This window comes from Bufo bufo, chromosome 2 (assembly GCF_905171765.1).
Source record: "Bufo bufo chromosome 2, aBufBuf1.1, whole genome shotgun sequence".
In the NCBI taxonomy this organism is placed as follows: domain Eukaryota; kingdom Metazoa; phylum Chordata; class Amphibia; order Anura; family Bufonidae; genus Bufo; species Bufo bufo.
The window spans coordinates 778314662-778335578 of NC_053390.1; the positions used below are offsets into that span (position 1 = coordinate 778314662).

A 20917-nucleotide genomic window follows, 5' to 3' on the forward strand; every position below is an offset into this window, starting at 1 on the left:
GGTGCCACTCCTGTTGTGCCCTCCCAATGTATACTGTATGAAACATGTCAGAATTAAAAAAAATGGAGGTATGCAGTGCCCCAGGTATGGGCTCTGTGTCACACATGGCTGTCACACCAGGTCGTGGGAGAAGTCACCTCTGTATAGGTATATTCATATCGCAATTGGGATATATATATATATATATATATAACAGAAACGTATGCAGACCTGTACTATAATATTACTATGGGGTAAATGAGTGGTCTTTGGGCAGGTGTCTGGACATAACCCTCATTACATTGGTATACTTTTTTTGTTGCATTTTCCATTGCACAATACATTTCCACCCAAATCGTAAACCAGATCATCTATACAATATACGGATTTTAGAGCAGCATCCAAACTTTGCCATTAGTGCTCTACTATATGTCCGATTTTCGGTTTTGCTGTGGCAGGCATTTTTTTTTTCGAAAAGACAAGTGGCAGTGCAGCCATATTGGATGTCGCTTTTTAATTGGCTTCTCACAAACCCGACGCAAAAACGGTCACTTTTGTTACTGGCAAAATGACTGTTGCTCTTTCTCAAAGGCAAAGTCACAGGTGAAAACCAATATGGCCGCGCTTCCTCTTGCCACTTTTGCACAAAGGAAAAAAAAAAAAAAAGCCACTGCAACAAAAGAAAAAGAAATCTAATATCTCTAAAACTTAAACATAATTCCTAAAGTTTGGCATCCGCTGTAATTTTTTTTGGGTGGAAATGCTCCTTAAAAAAACAACGTATGCCTCAACTGTATGACCCAAGCATGATGTGGACATGTACATAACCCCTGAGTCCGACCTGAGCTGTTTTCTCATAGAAGTCAATGGAGTAAATTGTGCAAGATTTAGTGTGTGGGCGTTACACTAGGCAAATACTTCAGTCCACTTCCGCTTTCGGATTTGTGCATTTGGTCAGTGAATTGTCTGCCAAGGAACATTGTATGATCGATGAACACGTCATGTTAAAGGGGTATTCTGACCTTAGATTTTTATGGCATTCCTCCCACAGGATATTCAATGCAGGATGCGGGTCCCACCTCTTGAACGGGTGTCCCCCCAACCTTTCTCCTTCCTGCTGGTGAGGCAGGTGAAGAATGTGTGAAGAGATGGTCTTGTGTGGTCAGGGCTCCCTCCATTGATTTCTATGGGAGTCGGGGGAAACTGCCGAGCAGGATTACTTGCCAGCGACCGTCTCGTGGAGATGGAATGAGGGTCCCAGAGATTGGAGCTGCATCAATGAGACATGTATGGCATATCCTGTGGGGATACCCCTTTAATGTGCACAAACTCTAGGAAGACCAAGATATATTGTACATTGTTGGCAACTATCTTGGGTATTGCTACTCTCTAGGATCAGCAACATCACTCCAGCTGCTGTGAAACTACAACTCCCAGCATGCAAACATGAAGTGAAAGAAGCATTCTGGGAGTTGTAGTTGCTGAACAGCTGGAGGTTGCTGATCCTTGCTCTAGTGACTTGTGTTGCCACGATAGTTTTATTAAGGCCTCATGCACAAAACCGTATCCGTTTTTGTAGTGCGCAAATCACCGTCTGCATTTTTTTCCCCACACTTATTGACTTCAAAGGGTCCCTCGATACATATTTTGTGGACATATTATTTTTGCGTAACGGATTTACGGATTCAGAAACCACATGGATTATGTCTTGCAAACAGATGGAACATGTCCTATACTTGGCCGCAAAATGCAGACCACTGACCTATTGAAGTCAATGGGTCTGGGGAAAAAAAGGCAGATGCCTCCTGGACGGTATCTGTAATTTTGTTACCATGGAGACACATAAGTGCGCCTAGGGGTTGTATGCACAGAACGGTTGGAAATGCGTGATCAAAGTCATTTACAGAGCTGCTTCGTCTTGTATTTTAGATGCTTCGGAGCTAAAAAAAACAAACGCCTTCATGCCTATGAAACGAAAACCGTCTCTCTTGAAGTGTGGCGCTCAGACTATTTTTGTGCCCAGGAAGTCAGTGCCTTGCCCAAACCTTCATGAAAAGTTGACAGATGCATCCATGCAGCACAAAGATATAGACAGTGGTAACTTTCTAATGTGTTTTTTTTTCTTTTGTGCAGCCGTCTGAGGTGGTGAAGAAATGGCCTAGCATGCCACGCCGCTGTGCCACCCTTTCTTTAAACTTTGTTACTTTGGCTGGCAATGTCACAGCATGAGGCCCAGAGGAATGGAGGTCACAGCTGCCAAGGTAATACCAGCCAGAATTTTTCAGGCCCTACAATCTAGAATTTTGACTTCTAAAAGTTGCAAAATAGGGTTTAGCAACATAGTGAGCTTCTTTGCGCAAGATTTTGCAATAGTTAGCATTTTTCCACCACTTGCTTCAGTCTTAAGGCTACTTTCACACTAGCGGCACGGACCTCCGGCAGGCTGTTCCTTCGGGTGAACAGCCTGTCGGATCCGTCCTGCCGCTAGTGACCGCGTGCCTCCGGACTGCCGCTCCGTCCCCATTGACTATAATGGGGGGCGGGCACGGCGAGAGGCTGCTGGAATAACACTACGACATGTCCGACATTTATTCCGGCAGCCTCTCGCTGTGCGCTGCCATGGCTCGCCAGAGCTCCGCCCCCATTATAGTCAATGGGGACGGAGCGGCAGTCCGGAGGCACACGTTCACTAGCGGCAGGACGGATCCAACAGGCTGTTTACCCAACGGAACAGCCTGCCGGAGGTCCGTGCCGCTAGTGTGAAAGTAGCCTAAAAAGTGGATGGGAAAGTAGTTGTGGTTAAGGCTACTTTCACATTAGTGGCAGGTTGTTCACGCGTGCCGCCAGACGTCCGCTCCGGCCCCATTCACTATAAAGGTCCGGCTGCCTCTAGGCATGTTTGCCGTGCTATTGCCCGACCTCCGGCCCGTCCCTATTATAGTGAATGGGGCTGGAGCGGATGTCCGGCGGAACGCGTGCACTAGCGGCAGCACGGAACCGGCAGGCTGTTCACCCGCTGAAACAGCATACCGAAGAAGGCTGCCGCTAATGTGAAAGTAGCCTAACTTGTCGGAATGATTTAAGCCAGATCCATGGAATACGACTTTTAAAAACTTGCAAAAACTGGCGCATTTATTCCACCAGATACCACCCTTCCTTTAAACTTTGTTACTTTTGGCTGGCAATGTCACAGCATGAGGCCCAGAGGAATGGAGGTCACAACTGCCAAGGTAATACCAGCTTACTGCATTTATGCCTCGCCTGCCGGGCACAACAGGAACAACCTTGCCGGGCTCCAGAATTTGTTTATGCGTCATAAACTCCCTTCTTGCACGGGGTGTAAGCACACATGGTCATGACACCCCCGGCTCCTCCAGCCGCTCGGAGCTGCATCCTGTGTTATTTCTGCAAGGTCATGGTCTCTTTTCACATGTCTTCCCCTTTTTAAGACTCTTTTGTTTTCATCCTTAACCCTCATCACAATGCCGACTAATTCCTGCTGCCAAGATTAGTCTTTAAAGTTGCATGCCAGCGTTCTCTGCTCATGTTTCTGGTCACATGCTTAGTTTTTCTTTCCTTATTTTTACTTTTTTCTAGGTTTTATTTATGTATTTAATAAATGAATTTTAAAATATGATATTTAACTTTATTTTATTAATGTACTTAATTAACTTTATTTGTTTGATACATTCCATTAAGAAGAAAATGTGTTTTTGCGCCTTATTTTTCTGCCGCATTTTACACCAAAATAGGGGCAATATATGATCCCATTTGTGCCAGGAAATTGGCATCAAATTGTTAGAATTTTTGCCACATACCATGTTTGCTAACATAAATTGCAACCATTCTCCCTACTTCGGCGTGGTTAGAGATGTTAAAGGGGTTGTCCAGTTTTCCCACATTGATGACCTGTCCCCTGGAGTGGTCATCAATTTCAGATCGGCGAGGGTCCGACTCCTGGCGCCCTCTCCCATCAGCTGTTTGAATTGACCGCAGCGCTCGTTTGAGTGCTGCGTTTTCTGCAACCAGTTGATTGGCAGTCGGACACCCGCCAATCTGATATTGATGACCACTCCTGAGGAGAGGTCATCGATATGGGAAAACCCCTTTAGGGCTCATGCACACAACCATATGTATTTTGCGGTCCGCAATACATGGATCTACAAAAAATACGGATGACGTCCGTGTGCATTCCGTATTTTGCGGAACGAAACAGCTAACCCCTAATAGAACAGTACCATGCTTGTCCTTTATGTGGACAATAATAGAACATGTTCTATTTTTTTGAGATGCGGACGTACGGATATGGAATTCACACGGAGTAACTTCCTTTTTTTTTTGCAGAAGCATTGAAATAAATGGTTCCGCATATGGTCCGCCAAAAAAATGCAACGGACACGGAAATAAATATGTTCATGTACATGAGCACTTAGTTAGGTGCAATCCAGATTTATCCACGGAGTCTTTTTAAACAAGTTTGCAAAAGAGCCACAGTCTTGGTCCAGTAGCTTACAAAAACTGGAGTAGCATTTTTATACAAGTGTTATGTTTAAAGGGGTTGGTCCAGATTTTGATATTGATGGCCTATGCTCTAGAGAGGTCATCAATATCCGATCAGTGGGGGTCCAACACCCGCACCCCGGCTGATCAGCTTTTTAGTTGCAGCTTCAGCACCAGAACCACATAGCTCCATCCACAGTGTGTTGGACGATGCTGTTCAGTGCAGCATTGCTTCTATTCACTTCAGAGGGAGCAGTGCTGCAAGGACCAGTTCCATCCCTCGCACAGTGGACTCGGCTGTTTAGTTCTGGCACTGGAGCAACAAGGTAACAGCTGATGGGTGTCGGACCCCCGCCAATCTGATATTGATGGCCTGGTCTGAGGATAGTCCATCACAATGCTGGACAGCCTCCTTTAACGATGTGCCAAACATTATCAAACGCACGGTGTGACATTTGATAAATTTGGCACAAACTTTACCAGCAAGAATTTTTCAGGCCCTACAATGCAGAATGTTGGCTTCTAAAAGTTGCAAAATAGGGTTTTGCATCATTGTGAGCTTAGTTGTGCAAGATTTTGCAATAGTTTGCATTTTTCCACCACTTGCTTCAGTTTTGAAAAGTGGATGGGAAAGTAGTTGTGGTTAAGGCTGCTTTCACATTAGTGGCAGCCTGTTCACGTGTGCCGCCGGACGTCCGCTCCGGCCCCGTTAACTATAATGGGGGCGGCCTAGAGGTCCGGCTGCCTCTAGGAGCGTTTATTCCACCAGATATTTGGCAGTGTAAAGGTGCCGCCGAAAAACCCGATAAACGAGCGAACTGCGCGTTCATCAGGTAATTGCATCATTCCTGTGGTCGCCTAAATCATTGTTTGCCAGCTGCAGATCGTGCTGTGTAATAGCAGGCGGTGACGGGGGTGAGCCTCCCTAGCGTCCCCGCGATGATAGGGAGGCTCGGTCCTGTCACCGCCTCCCATTGGCTAACACAACCAACCCCCTCCCTGTTGTCATCCGCGTGACGGGAATATGCAGCGGCGGCCGTGCGGGGATCAAGAGTGACGTGGGTGCTGGGGAACGAGGTAAGTACATTGTGTGTGAGGGGCCCGGGCATATGGGGGGGTAGGGGGGCATTTCAGGGGTCGGATAACCTCTTCAACTCCTTCAGGCCAAAGCAGATTTTGGTGCTTCTCACCTCCTAAAAGCCTTAGCTTTTTTTTCATTTTTCATTGACCTAATCAGAGCAGTGTGAGCGCTTTTTTTATTTTTTTTTAACGAGGCAAAGTTTTCATTGGTACTATTTTGGGTGACATAAAGAAAGAGATTATATATATATATATATATATATATATATATATATATATTTTTTAGTCCCTTCATGGAGGCAAAGGAACCGAGAGAATTTCTGTCTGAATTTATTGTGATCAATTTGGCGCATATTCTGTCTGGTCCAATTTTAAACATTTTTAAAATAATTTTTATTTAAATATTTGAACTTTCTTCACAGTGCAACGTCTTTTTTTGTCTTTCAAAAGGAATCCGTCACCAGCGACCTCCCTTTCCAACTATTTGCACTTGATTAAAGCCTCCATTCCCGAGTTACGATACTTTTTCTTAATATGCAGATTAGGCCTTTGGTGCATTGAGGGCGTCAACGTACCTCTTGTTGGAGCCAAGCTCAGCTCCTTTATGTGGTGCTTTGTCACTGCCTGGCCCCATCAATCAAGGTGTAGAAACATCTCCAAAGATGCTCAAGAGAAATGGGCGACCTCCAGAGCTAAATGTCAAGTGTCATAGCAAAGGGTCTGAATACTTATGCCCATGCCAAATTTTAGTTTCTTAATAAATTAATTAGCAAGTATTTCTCACATTCCTATTATTGGGTATTGCAGGGATCAGCAACCTTCGACATTCCAGCTGCTGTGAAACTACAACTCCCAGCATGCAACTACAACTCCCATAGAAGGGAATGGGGCACTCTGGGAGTTGTAGTTTCAGAACACCTGGAGTGCTGGAGGTTGCTGATCCCTGGGGTATTGAGTGCAGAATGACAGGGGAAAACTTGATTTTTATTTTTTTATTTTAGCACAAGGTCGCAACATAACAAATGTGAAAAAAAGGGAAAAGATCTGAAGATTTTTCTGAATGCATTTCAAATGCCCGATCCCTTTTTTCTGCCTGTGAGGGAGAGTACGTGTACTGCTGGAATAGATGGGTACGGCCAACATTAATCTAGTGCAGGGGTCAGCAACCTTCGGCATTCCAGCTGTTGTGAAACTACAATTCCCAGCATGCTCCGTTCATTTCTATGGGAGTTATGAGAAGAGCAGAGCAAGTGTGCATGTCGGGAGTTGTAGTTTCACGACACCTGGAGTGCCGGAGGTTGTCTACCCCCTGACCTAGTGTGTAGTGTTATGTTATAAATTGTGAGACCCGTTGGGCTCGTGCATTGTGTCTCCATTTTGTAAGGAGCTATGCTAGACCTTCCACGCGCCTCTTCCGGCCTCCCCTTTCATGTAGAAACATCCTGCAAATTGATATAACACAGAAATTTGCAATTGGATGGGGAATCCGTGTTCAGATACTACAATTCTGGGAACTTGTTCCTATAATTATAGGCATTTTCCTTCCGAGCACTTGGCTCTTGTGTCACCTGCAGTGATCACACGTGGGGGCATGTCGGAGCTCCATTGCTGGGCGTTTGCTCCTGGTGTTGACATTGCAGACTCCAGCCCCTTCCAGGCGTTTACTTTGGTGTGCAGCGTGGCGTCCGTCTAGCGATGTTTATTTGCTGTACGCCTGGAAAGTTACAAGTAATCCTCTAAGTACCGGAGCATGTGCTGCATACATGCCGCAGTCATTTTATTACCCTTGCTGCTGAGCAAATGGATCAAGCATTTCCCCAACATTTTGCATTGTGACTCCCCCCGTGCAGTAGATGGTCTCTGGTATTGATCTAAGGGTGCAGTGCGAGATGCCGCTACCACAACGCGACAGTCGCCAAAAATCCAAGTCGTGTCGCAGTCTCATTTCTTCACCATTGAAACACATTATATCATGCCACTGATTTCACCACGTGGCCCTACAGTTTTGTGGCACGGTGTAGCCGTACTCTGTGTATGCACATGCTCTAGGGCTGAGAGGTTTTGAGCTTTGGCTTAAAAAAAAAAAAATTAAAAAAAATTCTGATCCTTATATTTAAAGTTACGTTAAAAAATGAATTGCCACAAAATGCTGTACGTTGGAGATATGTAGGTTAGAGTTGTCTGGTTAAGACTACCCCTATCTACGTGCCCTATTGGGACCTATGGATGTAATGTTTTTATGTTAAACATTTTTGGTGATTGATTTATTTTTCCTTGTCGCTATCTACATTTAAAAAATGTATTTAATCCTGCAATTTTCACACTGGCCTCTAAGTGTAATAATAATAGGTCATGGTTTCCTGTTCTGTACAAGTAACTTTTCAGTAGCCATTATCATTATCACCTCAGGCAGGCAGGATTGCAATGACAGATATCACCTCTGTATAGATAAGACAGGATCCACCATTCACAATGGGTGATATCGCAGCTTACCTGACCTCTGCTCAGCTCCTGTCCACAACGGCCCATGTAACTGCTCTCAAAAGACAGGAAGTCTTAAAATATATTTTAGTTCTAGTGGCCAGAGTGTAAATTGCAGGATTACATATCATATTTTTTTAAATATAGTGACATGGAAAAACAGTTCTAGAAAAAATATATCTTTAAAGGATTATTATTCTCATCTCGGACAATGAATGTGGAGCGATATGCCCCATTTTTTTTTTTTAAGGGGCCGCCGAAAATAGCCAAGCGCTTGGCTATTTCGGCCAGGCCCATAGAAGTGAATGGGAGCGGTGGCCGATCATGCACGGTGCGCTCCCATTCACTTGGTGGTGGCCAGAACGGAGCCCTCCAGCCATCACTTTGCGGGGCTCCGCTCCCAATATAGATGTGGGACCCGCACCTATGAGACAATGGGGTCATATCCTAGCGATTATGCCTCCATTGTCTGAGATGAGACAACCTTTAACATAAAAATGTGATTTAAATAATAGGTAATTTTCTGATGAGACATTCTCTTTAAGCTTCTGAAGAGCAAAAGTGTGTATTTCAGACCACTAGAGACTCCCAACAGACAATCGCTTATCCTAGTGTTGTCGTAATATAGCAGAGCTAAGAAAATAGAAAGGTAAGTTTTATCCACAGGTAGGGACATTGGGGGTCATTTACTATACTGCGTTTTTCTGCGACCAGGTCTATTGTTGCAGTGGAGTGGGCGGGGATGGGCCGGCAGTCCCGTCTCATTTACCATTTTCTACCCCTTTTCAATGTGTAGAAAAATGTCTAAATGTAAGGCCGCTCGGAAGCAGTCTTACATTTAGACCTTTTTCTATACCTGTCTTTATTTCTGCGTTTTTAAAACTTTTTGATTTTAATTTTTTTAAATTGACACCAGTGAAATCAAATGTAATATCCAGGTTCCTGTGTATTCATACGATGCAGGTGTAATCGCTGTATAATAACTTGATATATATCAGTTGTGCCTAATCTCTAGCAGCAATGGCCGTCTTTAAAGTGATACTCCACAATTTTTAGTATTGAGCTATATACAGTATAGTCTGTCAAGAGAAATGACTTCCAGAGCTGAATTTTATATACTTCGGGTGTAGCTGGACCAATTTTTAGAGAAACTAGGGTCAAGGGCATAAAGGTAGGATCACTGCCCACCAGTCCGTATGCTATGCTGCATGCACATATGTAGTAACCTGCCATACAATGCAAGATGATACTGAATGCACAGTAAAGCCATTGAGTGCCCGGAAACACCACCATGTAATGCCCAATAATAATATCTCTATACAGTGTCTAAATAATGCTACCATTCACTGCCCACATAGTATACAGTATCCACATATTACCATGTTTTTTGCGTTCCGTATATGGAACCATTCATTTCAATGGTTCCTTAAAAAAACGGAATGTACTTCGTATGCATTCTGTTTCAGTTTTTCCGTTCCGTTGATGGCATTGATGGAACATTTTCTAAATGTAGATAGTGACAAGGAAAAATAAATAAATCAATCACCAAAAATGTTTAACATAAAAACATTACATCCATAGGTCCCAATAGGGCACGCAGATAGGGGTAGTCTTAACCAGACAACTCTAACCTACATATCTCTAACGTACAGCATTTTGTGGCAATTCATTTTTTAACGTAACTTTAAATATAAGGATCAAAATTTGGTATTTTTTTAAGCCAAAGCTCAAAACCTCTCAGCCCTAGAGCATGTGCATACACAGAGTACGGCTACACCGTGCCACAAAACTGTAGGGCCACGTGGTGAAATCAGTGGCATGATATAATGATGTTTCAATGGTGAAGAAATAAGACTGCGACACGACTTGGATTTTTGGCGAGTGTCGCGTTGTGGTAGCGGCATCTTGCACTGCACCCTTAGATCAATACCAGAGACCATCTACTGCACGGGGGGAGTCACAATGCAAAATGTTGGGGAAATGCTTGATCCATTTGCTCAGCAGCAAGGGTAATAAAATGACTGCGGCATGTATGCAGCACATGCTCCAGTACTTCGAGGATTACTTGTAACTTTCCTGGCGTACAGCAAATAAACATCGCTAGACGGACGCCACGCTGCACACCAAAGTAAACGCCTGGAAGGGGCTGGAGTCTGCAATGTCAACACCAGGAGCAAACGCCCAGCAATGGAGCTCCGACATGCCCCCACGTGTGATCACTGCAGGTGACACAAGAGCCAAGTGCTCGGAAGGAAAATGCCTAATTATAGGAACAAGTTCCCTGCATTTCCCAGAATTGTAGTATCTGAACACGGATTCCCAATCCAACTACAAATTTCTGTGTTATATCAATTTGTAGGATGTTTCTACATGAAAGGGGAGGCCGGAAGAGGCGCGTGGAAGGTCTAGCATAGCTCCTTACAAAATGGAGACACAATGCAACAGAGTGCACGAGCCCAACGGTTCTCACAATTTATAACATGTCCTATTATTGCCCGCAAATCGCGTTCCGTGGCTCCATTCAAGTCAATTGGTCTGCAAAAAAAAAAAACGGAACACACACGGAAATGCATCCATATGTCTTAAGTATCCGTTCCGTTTTTGCGGAACCATCTATTGAAAATATTATGCCCAGCCCAATTTTTTCTATGTAATTACCGTATATGCCATACGGAAAAACGGAAACACAACGGAAACAAAAAACGGAACAATGGATCTCTGAAAAACGGACCGCAATACACTGAAAAAGCCATACGGTCGTGTGAAAGAGGCCTTATTCTGCTGAAAAACAGCTCCCGAGTGCCCAGCTAAAAGTAAAAACAGACTTACTCCTGACTTGATTTATAAGGCTATATCTTCTGATATAGTGGATCTAATGCCAGCTTTTAAACCAGGTCAGGCCCATATTTCTAGCTGGTAACAATCCTAAGATATGAGCAGCTAAACAGTCCTCCCCTCTTCAGTCTGGTTTGTTTTCCAGCAGAATACTTTCCTGGACATGGGATACAGACATAAGGTGTACACGGGTATGCTTGGAATGTGTATGCAATCTTCTGTGGTACAGTGCTCTTAGATCATTAAAAGAACAAAAAAATAATAAGATTCCCCATTCCATTCCCCTATGTTCCCATGCTCCAGGACGCTCAGTGGTCTATGCTTCCGGTGCTGCAGCAGTTGCCTGCATGACTACTCCACTGGCTTCATGACTGCTGAGACCAGTGATCATTCATATGGAGTAGTCGGGTATGTACTCGTTGTGCCAGAAGCATAGACCACCGGGAGCACTGGAATGGCAGGGGATTGAGAAGCCTAGCAAGGTTTCTTTTTATTTTATTACATTCTTGGTGTCCCCCCCCCCCCCCCCCCCTTCAGTTTTTCAGGAAATCCTTTTAATAACACCAATATATATATATAGATTTAAATATTATTTGTATTGTTTTCCCTATTTTAGTTTCCTCTTGGTCGAATATGAATAAGGACTTATCAGCTAACATCAAGAACCTTGAGTTTATCGAGGTCCATGACATTGCCATTGACGACGATATTCACAATCTGAGCAAATGGAATCGAAAGAGTTCTCAGTCTCACACTCTTCCAGACTTCCATCACAGCCATTTTGTTTCCATCGGTGAGAGCAACAGTGTCACTTCACTGGATTCCGGCATCCCGACCCTTGAGATCGCCAACCCGGAACCGGTCCATTGCAACGTCAGGTCAAACTCTACGAATGGGGCTGTTGGAGATAAAAGAGTCTTTCAAAGCTCCAAAAGTATTCCCAGTAGTAGTACCCCATCTCTGAGGAACTCTGAAAGTGATCATGTCGTCTGGAAGTCCTCCACGTTTCCTAGGTCCGGCTATGACACCGCCAAGCTCTACAGCCCAACTTCTCTTAACAGAAGCGATGATATCTCTGACTGCAGTGTTTCCAGCCTCAGCACAGACTTCTCCACCACTTTATCGGTGAGCAATGAGGACATTGTGGACTTCTTGGTGACCAGCAACTCAAGTGCAATTGTCAACTTGGAAAATGATGAAACGCATTTTTCAGATGTTACTTTGAACTCTGGAAGGGACAATTCAGATGCAACTCTTAAAGGCTATATGCAGGATGTCGATGCCGACAGTAAAATCAAAATACTGGGACCGATCAGTAACTTCTTCAACAGGTGGGATTTATGCAATTATCCTTAAAGGGCTATTCCAGTAATAACAAATTTTTTAAGAGTTAGTAGGGGTGCAAAGTTCCTGTTCTGGAGTGAAGAGCCACTGCAAGTATATGCTCGCTCAGATGGACCACTGGGGTCTGCATTAGTCAGATGACTATTGGTTTCACTAGGCTCTCCTCCAGAAGGAAGAAAAGTGTCTCTCTACTGCCACCTATTGTTATCTACCCCCTAAGTCAATGTTTGACTTATTAGATAGGGTACTAGTTTGCAGGATATCCACACAATGAACCAGTATCCCCCAAGAGCTGTGTCAAAGGTATCTCACGCAACCAACCAGAACACCTGCTCTTTGTAGAGGGGCAAGGACACCTAAACAGCCGTCTACAGATGTATCACTCTGGTTTGGCTAATATCTAGAGTCATATTTCATGACTCTTTAATGGGTCGGACATTTACTTGCAGTATAGCTATCTATAGGTGGCACTAAAGAAGGTATTCTTCCTTCTGGAGGAGAGCCTAGTGAAATCAATGGTCACCTGAGAGCTAATTGCCTGTAGGACACCGGCTGGCTGTCCATTAGGAGAACCAGTACCCCCTGAGAACTGGGCTATATGTAATGTCAAGCATCGCCCGCTCCAATAGCTGTTGGTCGTTGGGGGACCCAGCAGCTGGACAGACCTGCCATTAGTTAAGAGGTAGATTGTACTTCTGTCCAGCTTTAGACTATGTCTTCCATCCTTATATTCATGTAATCGGCCTCAGATTTTATTTTATTCAATAGTTTAATGCTGAAGAAGTCGGTGCTGGTCTAGTAGGATTTTTGGTTTACTCTTCCCAAGTTTGAAGACTGCTCTTCTAAACCACAAATGTGATTGGGACACATTAGTTTGATTAGTTGGCACTGTACCCAGTCCTGAAACCCATCTCAACCCCTTTGAGCATCATGAAATGCGTTATGCATGGCCTACACACGCAGCACCGTTACATTGCAGCAGTGGAGTCTGTGCATTCTTGTCTTGTCCGACAATCCAAAGATATTCTGTTGTGTACTGCATTCATATGGCATTGAGTGTGTCTTCGTGTGTAAACTAGGAAAATTTAGATATTGAGCCCCGCTGGGACAGAGACTGCAGAGTTCCCTCCTTTCTACAGCTCTGCACCTTATATTGCCCTTAGGGCTCATGCACACGAATGTATTTGTGTTTCGCATCCGATCCGCATTTTTGCAGGTTGGATGTGGACCCATTCACTTCAATGAGGCCGCAGTAGATGCGGACAGCACACCCGTGTGCTGTCCGCATCTGTATGTCAACTCCCCGGCCCTGCAAAAAAAAATAGAACATGTCCTGTTCTTGTCCGTTTTACGGACAAGGATAGGAGAGTTCTATAGAGGGCAGGACGTTCCGTTCCGCAAAAGGCAGAACACATGGCTGGTATTCGTGTTTTGCGGATCCACAGTTTGCAGACCATAAAAAACGAAAACGGTTGTGTGCATGAGCCCTTATAGAAAGAAATTGTATATACTGTGAGAGAGAGGTAATGTCTTCAAAATCCTGTCACTATGTCATGTATGAAACTGTCACTGACAACCTTTAGGCCTCCACATTTGGAGGCTAATTGCTTATACCCGTTTCCAAATGGAGACAGTCTGTCGCTGATGACATACATATAAATCTTTCCTGATGAAAAAGGTCTAACTGCTCCTGGTTAAAGAAGCGATGCTATATACTCCTCTTCAGTCATTGGTCACTTGAATAGTTTCCAGAGAGCTGGAAACTGGGTGAAAGGTAATGCAGCAGCTACTGGGGAGGTAACACTGCTGTGACTACTGGGTCAAAGGGATACACTACTGTTACTGCTAAGGGGAGAGGTAAGGCACAGAATTAATAAATGTTGGAGGAATATTGCATTGTCTACTTGTGGGTTCACTGCTGTGTCTACGGGTAGGGAGGAGGAAGGCACGGCTGTGTCTATGGGTAGGGAGGAGGAAGGCACGGTTGTGTCTATGGGTAGGGAGGAGGAAGGCACCGCTGTGTCTATGGGTAGGGAGGAGGAAGGCACCGCTGTGTCTACGGGTAGGGAGGAGGAAGGCACGGCTGTGTCTACGGGTAGGGAGGAGGAAGGCGCGGCTGTGTCTACGGGTAGGGAGGAGGAAGGCGCGGCTGTGTCTACGGGTAGGGAGGAGGAAGGCGCGGCTGTGTCTACGGGTAGGGAGGAGGAAGGCGCGGCTGTGTCTACGGGTAGGGAGGAGGAAGGCGCGGCTGTGTCTACGGGTAGGGAGGAGGAAGGCGCGGCTGTGTCTACGGGTAGGGAGGAGGAAGGCGCGGCTGTGTCTACGGGTAGGGAGGAGGAAGGCGCGGCTGTGTCTACGGGTAGGGAGGAGGAAGGCGCGGCTGTGTCTACGGGTAGGGAGGAGGAAGGCGCGGCTGTGTCTACGGGTAGGGAGGAGGAAGGCGCGGCTGTGTCTTTTAGAACTGAGCAAGGAAATTCTGCTGAGACAAGCGGTGCACAATGGGCACCAGTACTAGTCTGTGACTGTAGAAGAAGATGGCACTGCTGTGATTATTGATGTGTAATGTAAGTGGCTGTAGAGGATTTTCTTCTTATTTGTTACAATCAGTGGTATTTTTTACTATATAGGTAACAGTGGCTGCTGTACCTCCTGGGCTTCGGGGAGATTTGTCTCGGGCCCCCGGTAGTCATGTCTGACAGTATAAGGAGGCAGTGGCAGCCTTCTAGTGAAACCAGAATCCATTTTGCTGTCCTGGTGTATATTGACTCTTCATTACCTGTGTGACTGAAAGTCCGTCCACACTGAGTCATGTTACCTTGGAAGTCAATAAACCAGTGAGACTACTTATGACTGGAGGTGGCCGTACGCATTAGGCTACTTTCACACTGCCGTTTCTGGGTCCGCTTGTGAGATCCGTTTCAGAGCTCTCACAAGCGGCCCAAAACGGATCAGTTCAGCCCCAATGCATTCTGAATGGATAAGGATCTGTTCAGAATGCATCAGTCTGCCTCCATTCCGCTCTGAAAGCGGACACCAAAACGCTGCTTGCAGTATTTTGATGTCTGCCTGAGGATGCGGAGCCAAACGGATCCGTTCTGACACACAATGTAAGTGAATGGGGACGGATCCGTTTTCACTGACACAATATGGTGCAATTGAAGACAGATCCGCCTCCCATTGACTTTTTTGTTGTTGTTGTTCATGGTAATGCAAACGGATCCGTTCTGAACGGATACAAGAGTTTGCATTATAGGTGCGGATCCGTCTGTGCAGATACCAGACGGATCCGCACCTAACGCAGGTGTGAAAGTAGCCTTAGACGACCGCCAACCAAATCGCTACTGAGTAAAAAGGTCCTAACTCTCCCCTAATGGTGGATGTCCAGGCAAAGGAGGATCAGTCATGTTGAACTTCAACATGCCAGATCTTTTATTTTCGTGGGAGATAATTTCCACTAAAGGTGTCTGCCGGCACCCGATTCCTCTCACCATATTTAGCACACATGCATGTGCGTGGGAGGGACAAAAGAAAGAGCATGCGGCAGCTATCTAAGGTGCATTGCAGAAGAGAAATACCCAAAAATCCCTACTGATCCTGCCAACTTTCTCTGGAAATGGTGGAGACTTGCTGCGCCATCTCGGCATGTCTCATCAGTATGGGTGACATTGGCGACTCTCCTAATAAGTTATTTGGTCTGTACTGGAGTTTCCCTCGAAGTATTGATTTCATAACTCCTTTAGTTTTTTTCTTTTCTTTCGGAAGCCTGGGAGAACCAGGTAATAATCCCGATGGCTGACAACTTTTAAAGGGAACCTGTCACCGGGATTTTGTGTATAGAGCTGAGGACATGGGTTGCTAGATGGCCACTAGCACATCCGCAATATCCAGTCCCCATAGCTCTGTGTGCTTTTATTGTGTGAAAAAAAACTATTTGATACATATGCAAATTAACCTGAGATGAGTCCTGTATGTGACTCATCTCAGGGACAGGACTCATCACAGGTTAATTTCCATATGTATCAAATAGTTTTTTTTACACAATAAAAGCACACAGAGCTATGGGGACTGGGTATTGCGGATGTGCTAGCGGCCATCTAGCAACCCATGTCCTCGGCTCTATACACAAAATCCCGGTGACAGGTTCCCTTTAAATTTTTGAGTATCGTATCCTAAAAGTTGCATTACATCTTGATTCCTCGGCGGTCTTGGCTGACACTCCAGCCGCCATTCTGTGATATACCGTTGGGTGACCAATGCAAGCAGTTGCTGGCGACAGCGCGATGCCAGTATGTGTGGCACATGACCAGTGAGGTGTAGAAATACCAGTGGATTTCATGGATTTTCACTGCAGATTTCGCTCCTTTACATGTGAGGGGTGCAGCAAATCCACACACGTTGCGGCACATCTGCAGCAAAATCCGCTGCTGAATTGAAAGCGAAAAATCTTCTAAGTCTGAGGGCGCATTTACACAACCGCGCCGTGTTTTGCAGTCCGCAAATTGTATACCCGCAAAACACAGATGCTGCCTGGAACAGAGCAGAAGGCCCATTATAGAGATGCCTATTCTTGTCGGCGATTGCGGATTACCATTACAGCCTGTAATCCCCCGGCCTGCGTGCTACACACTGGGGCCGCTGTACCTTTCCATTCAGTCCTGCTGCTGCCGTCCTCTCCTGCACCTGGTTCAGACCTATAAATTATAAATGGCCTCAAACCTGATCTGTCGCATTAGTCTTGGTTCCCGGAGGCGGACATTGTAGTCCACCGGTAGAGACCATAAACTATTCATTAGATGGGCTGCTATCTTCTTACTGGACTTTTTCCCATGTCTTTTTTTTATTTTTATAAAGGTATTGTCCAGGATTTTGACAATGATAGCCTATACTCCGGTCATCAGATCGGCACACCGCACCCCAGCAAAGCAGCCGTTTCCTTCTAGCTAGCATTACTGGTAACTGCGTTAATAAAGGGGGTGGCCCATCCGGGACATTGGGGACATATTGGCAAGATATGCCGTCAGGAGCAGGTCCCAGAGGTGACACTATCTAGAGAACGGGACTGTGTGAGCCAGCTTGGCTATTTTCAGTGGTGAACGTAGGTTGGCAGCGCATGCGCAGTTGCTCTCCCGTTCTGGAGATAGGAGAGGGTCACAGATGTGGGATATGATGGGAATACCCCCTTTAACTTCAGTGTGAGCTGTGGACGGAGCTGTGTAGTTCTGGTGCTGACTTTTGGCGGCGTGGGGTGCGGGGTGTCAGACACCCGCCGATCTTTCATTGATGGCCGATCTTTCTGAGGCTAGGCCAGCAGCATTTTTAAAATCCTGGGCAACCGCTTAATCTAATAATTTTTATGTTTCAGTTTCTCACTTTTGTTTGCGGTCTGTGAATTGAACGTTTCTTGTTTGTATTTGGAGTGCTGTTTGCTGAGAAGTGGATCCAATTGTATCCAGTGTAGACAAACACTGGTCAGCAGCTGCACAGATGTCTCTGGTAGTCTGTTACAATGTATCAGTCTAGACCGGATACCGAGCAGGACTGGGTACAGTATGTACAGGTTTACTGCTTTTGAATGGGTGTTCTCATTCACTGACCGCAAACTAATATCTTCAAAATGACGAGGAACCGAAACACAATGTATATTAGAAAGTTGTATAACTTTTCATTTCGTGAATCGGCTTTAAAATCGGAGAAGTGGGGAACACGCGCCCCCCTCTAGAGTCTTTGATCTGCGTATTACAGCCGCGGCCGTCTATACTGTGTGTTCTCTCTGGATCTTGATAAGGGACTGCTTATTACTTAGTACAATGTCTCCCATGAATAATTACCGCTCTGTTCCGTCTGATCTCGCTTCCATCTGTATCTAGGATACGTCAGCGCCTGCAAAATTTCCCTAATTTATGTTTGGCTATCGGTCACAAAGGATTGCATTGTGTAACGCCCTTCTACCTGCAGATGAGTTATCTTTAGCCTGCAGACGGCTGACCGGACGCTTCTGTTGCGTAAAGGGTTGGGTTTTCACGATTGTGGACCACCAGAGGACATTTTTGAGTTCTCCGTATCACGGGTTGTCCTAAATAGAGGATTTTGAGCATGCTCATTTGAATAGGGCCTCGTGCACACAACTGTAAGTCTTTTGCAGACCAGAAACTGCGGATCCGTGTTGCATCTGCATTTTTTTGTGGAACTACTGACATCACTGGGTCCTTAGTCCGCATTTTGCGGCCAAGTATAGAACATAGTCTATAATTTTTAGATGGCATCCATGCGCTTTCCGCACCCCTATGTCCATTCTGCAAATTGAATGACTATTCCCGCAAAATGCAGACCACGGACCCATTCAAAACGATGGGTCAGGAAATAAAATGTAGATGGCACACAGACCGCAAGACGTTTACGGTGGTGTGTGTGAGGCCATATTCAATACTTGATTGCGTGATCAATCTTGATCCTCATCCATATACTTTCCAAACTTATGGGGGTTGTCACTTGTGAGGTGCCCCTCAGACGTTGGTGTGCGGCATGCTTCCCATGTGTCAGACTCTTTTTCTCCCAGGACAGAAATGATGGATCACAGATCTTTCTCCTATGAAGATTGGTGCAGGAATTTGAATTCCTTCTTGAGGTAGAAGCCTGAAGAAGGTGACTGGAGGCTTTGTGGCCGGCACAGACGCTGTACTACATGCTCCACTGGTGGTGACGGACTGGAAGAAGTTGAAGAAGCTGTGCTTTCCACCTTGTGATGGTAGTAGAGGAAGGTCTCCGCTTGAGACCAAGGGTCTGTTCCGACGGAAGATTTTATCCACGACAAAATCCGCTATGTATCTCGCGGGAGACTCTGCTGCGGTTTCTGCTGTGGGTCTTCATGCAGACTCTAGGTTTAGCTCCATTGGGTCCGCAAGAATGGACCTTAACATTTTGGCGCGGTCTTGAAAACCACACTGCAAAAACCCTCAGCCGAATGAACTGCGGCACTGCCTCCTATTGAAAATGGTGGGAGGCCGTTACATTGCAGATTTGGCTAGGTTTTTGTCACAAAATTTGAGCTGAAACCCACGCCCCAAAATCCTCCCTCTGAACATACCCTTAAAGGGGTTATGTCATGATTGCAATAACAAATGAAAATCGGACATCATATAGTACAAGACAATGCCTTTACGTGTAAAATATAAGTGTGAAACTGGATCGCACATCCTCAGTGCTATGCTTTTATCTAATAACTGCTTCTCGGCATAACTAACATCGCTTCTCAGCGCAATTTATCGTATACCTACCCCTATGCTACATGCTGTACATGACTGCTGGGTCCTACTGCGGCGCTGGTGGTCGTGGCGCAGCGCTGCGCCAAATTTAGAGTAGGTTCCCATTCAAAGAGGCAACCTTGTCGTGGTGAGTGGGCCTATGCTTTTTGATCATACAATTAGTATACAATTTGATCAAAAAGCATAGGCCCACTCACCACGACAAGGTTGCCTCTTTGAATGGGATCCTACTCTAAATTTGGCGCAGCGCTGCGACCACCAGCGCCGCGGGACCCAGCAGTGAAACAGCGCACCCACTGTCTGGCAAAGCCACCCTGGCACTGGGCCCCACCAACCCACCAGCACAGCACCAAAGCAGCAATGGCCGCTACGCAGCACTGCACCGTGTGAACAGGTACGAAACTCACCTTATCACATACTCTCAGGAACTCCAACTGAAAGGAGGTAGGAATTTATACACCCTTAGGGCTCATGCACATGAATGTTGGTGTCCCGTTCCCGTATTGCGGACCCGCAATACACGGGCACTGTTCCGTTGTTATTCTGCATCACGGATGCGGACCCATTCATTTCAATGGGTCCGCAAATCCGGAGATGCGGAACACTATGGAAGCACTACGGAGTGCTTTCTGGGGTTCCGTGCCTCTGCACCACAAAAAGATAGAACATGCTCCTATCTTTTTGCGGAATGGAGGGATTGCGGACCCATTCATGCGCCTGCTCCACGGAAGGTGCCCGTGCATTGCGGACTGCAATTTGCAGTCCACAGCACGGCCTTCACATGGTCGTGTGAACAAGCCTTTATGCAGACTCCTGCTACGGGACGAATGAGGAGGAGTGCTGATACCAGAGGGGGAAAAAGACCATGCCTTTCTAACAAAGCTAGAACCAGCCCTGTACCTCACCTGGATCCAGAGATCTCCACATTCATTGCTCAAATTGTTCTGCTAGATTATCTTCAGCCCGGCAGCTCAGGGGTCGTGTCCTTTCTGCTGCAGCTCTCTTCCTGTAACTGCCACAGCTTATAACAGAAGATATGGCTGGCAACAGTTGAAGATTTAAATTGAGCGTGTGCGACCAGTTTATGGACAAAAAAAAAATGAGGAAAAGTGCCAGGAGTCGGACCTCTGCGGATCTGATATTATTATTTATTATACTCACTGTTATAGCTCTACTGTATTCCGCAGCGCTTTACAGACATTAGTATCACACTGTCCCCTATGGGGCTCACGATCTAAGTTCCCCATCAGTATGCCTCTTGAGTGTGGAAGGAAACCGGATACATACAAACTCCATGCAGATGTTGTCCTCTGTCGAATTCGAACCCAAGACACCTGCGCGGTAGGGTAGGTCATCAATAGTAAAAAGTGGACATCCCCTTTAAGACATACATGAAAAAACATACTGAAATGTATATCATTTTGTGGTTATCCTTT

The 20917-nt window shown here is 45.7% G+C and overlaps 1 protein-coding gene across 3 annotated transcripts in view; it reads left to right on the forward strand.

Moving 5' to 3' along the window:
• TBC1D14 (TBC1 domain family member 14) overlaps positions 1-20917 on the forward strand; it is an 89464-nt gene that overhangs the window by 1442 nt on the left and 67105 nt on the right. The window contains exons 2-4 of one of the 3 annotated variants that reach the window (XM_040419128.1): positions 1031-1140; positions 2113-2240; positions 11492-12206. In XM_040419128.1, coding sequence (XP_040275062.1) covers positions 2195-2240; positions 11492-12206 — 761 coding nt within the window. In that variant the 5' untranslated portion in view covers positions 1031-1140; positions 2113-2194. The other 2 variants (XM_040419129.1, XM_040419127.1) reach the window with 2 other exon arrangements.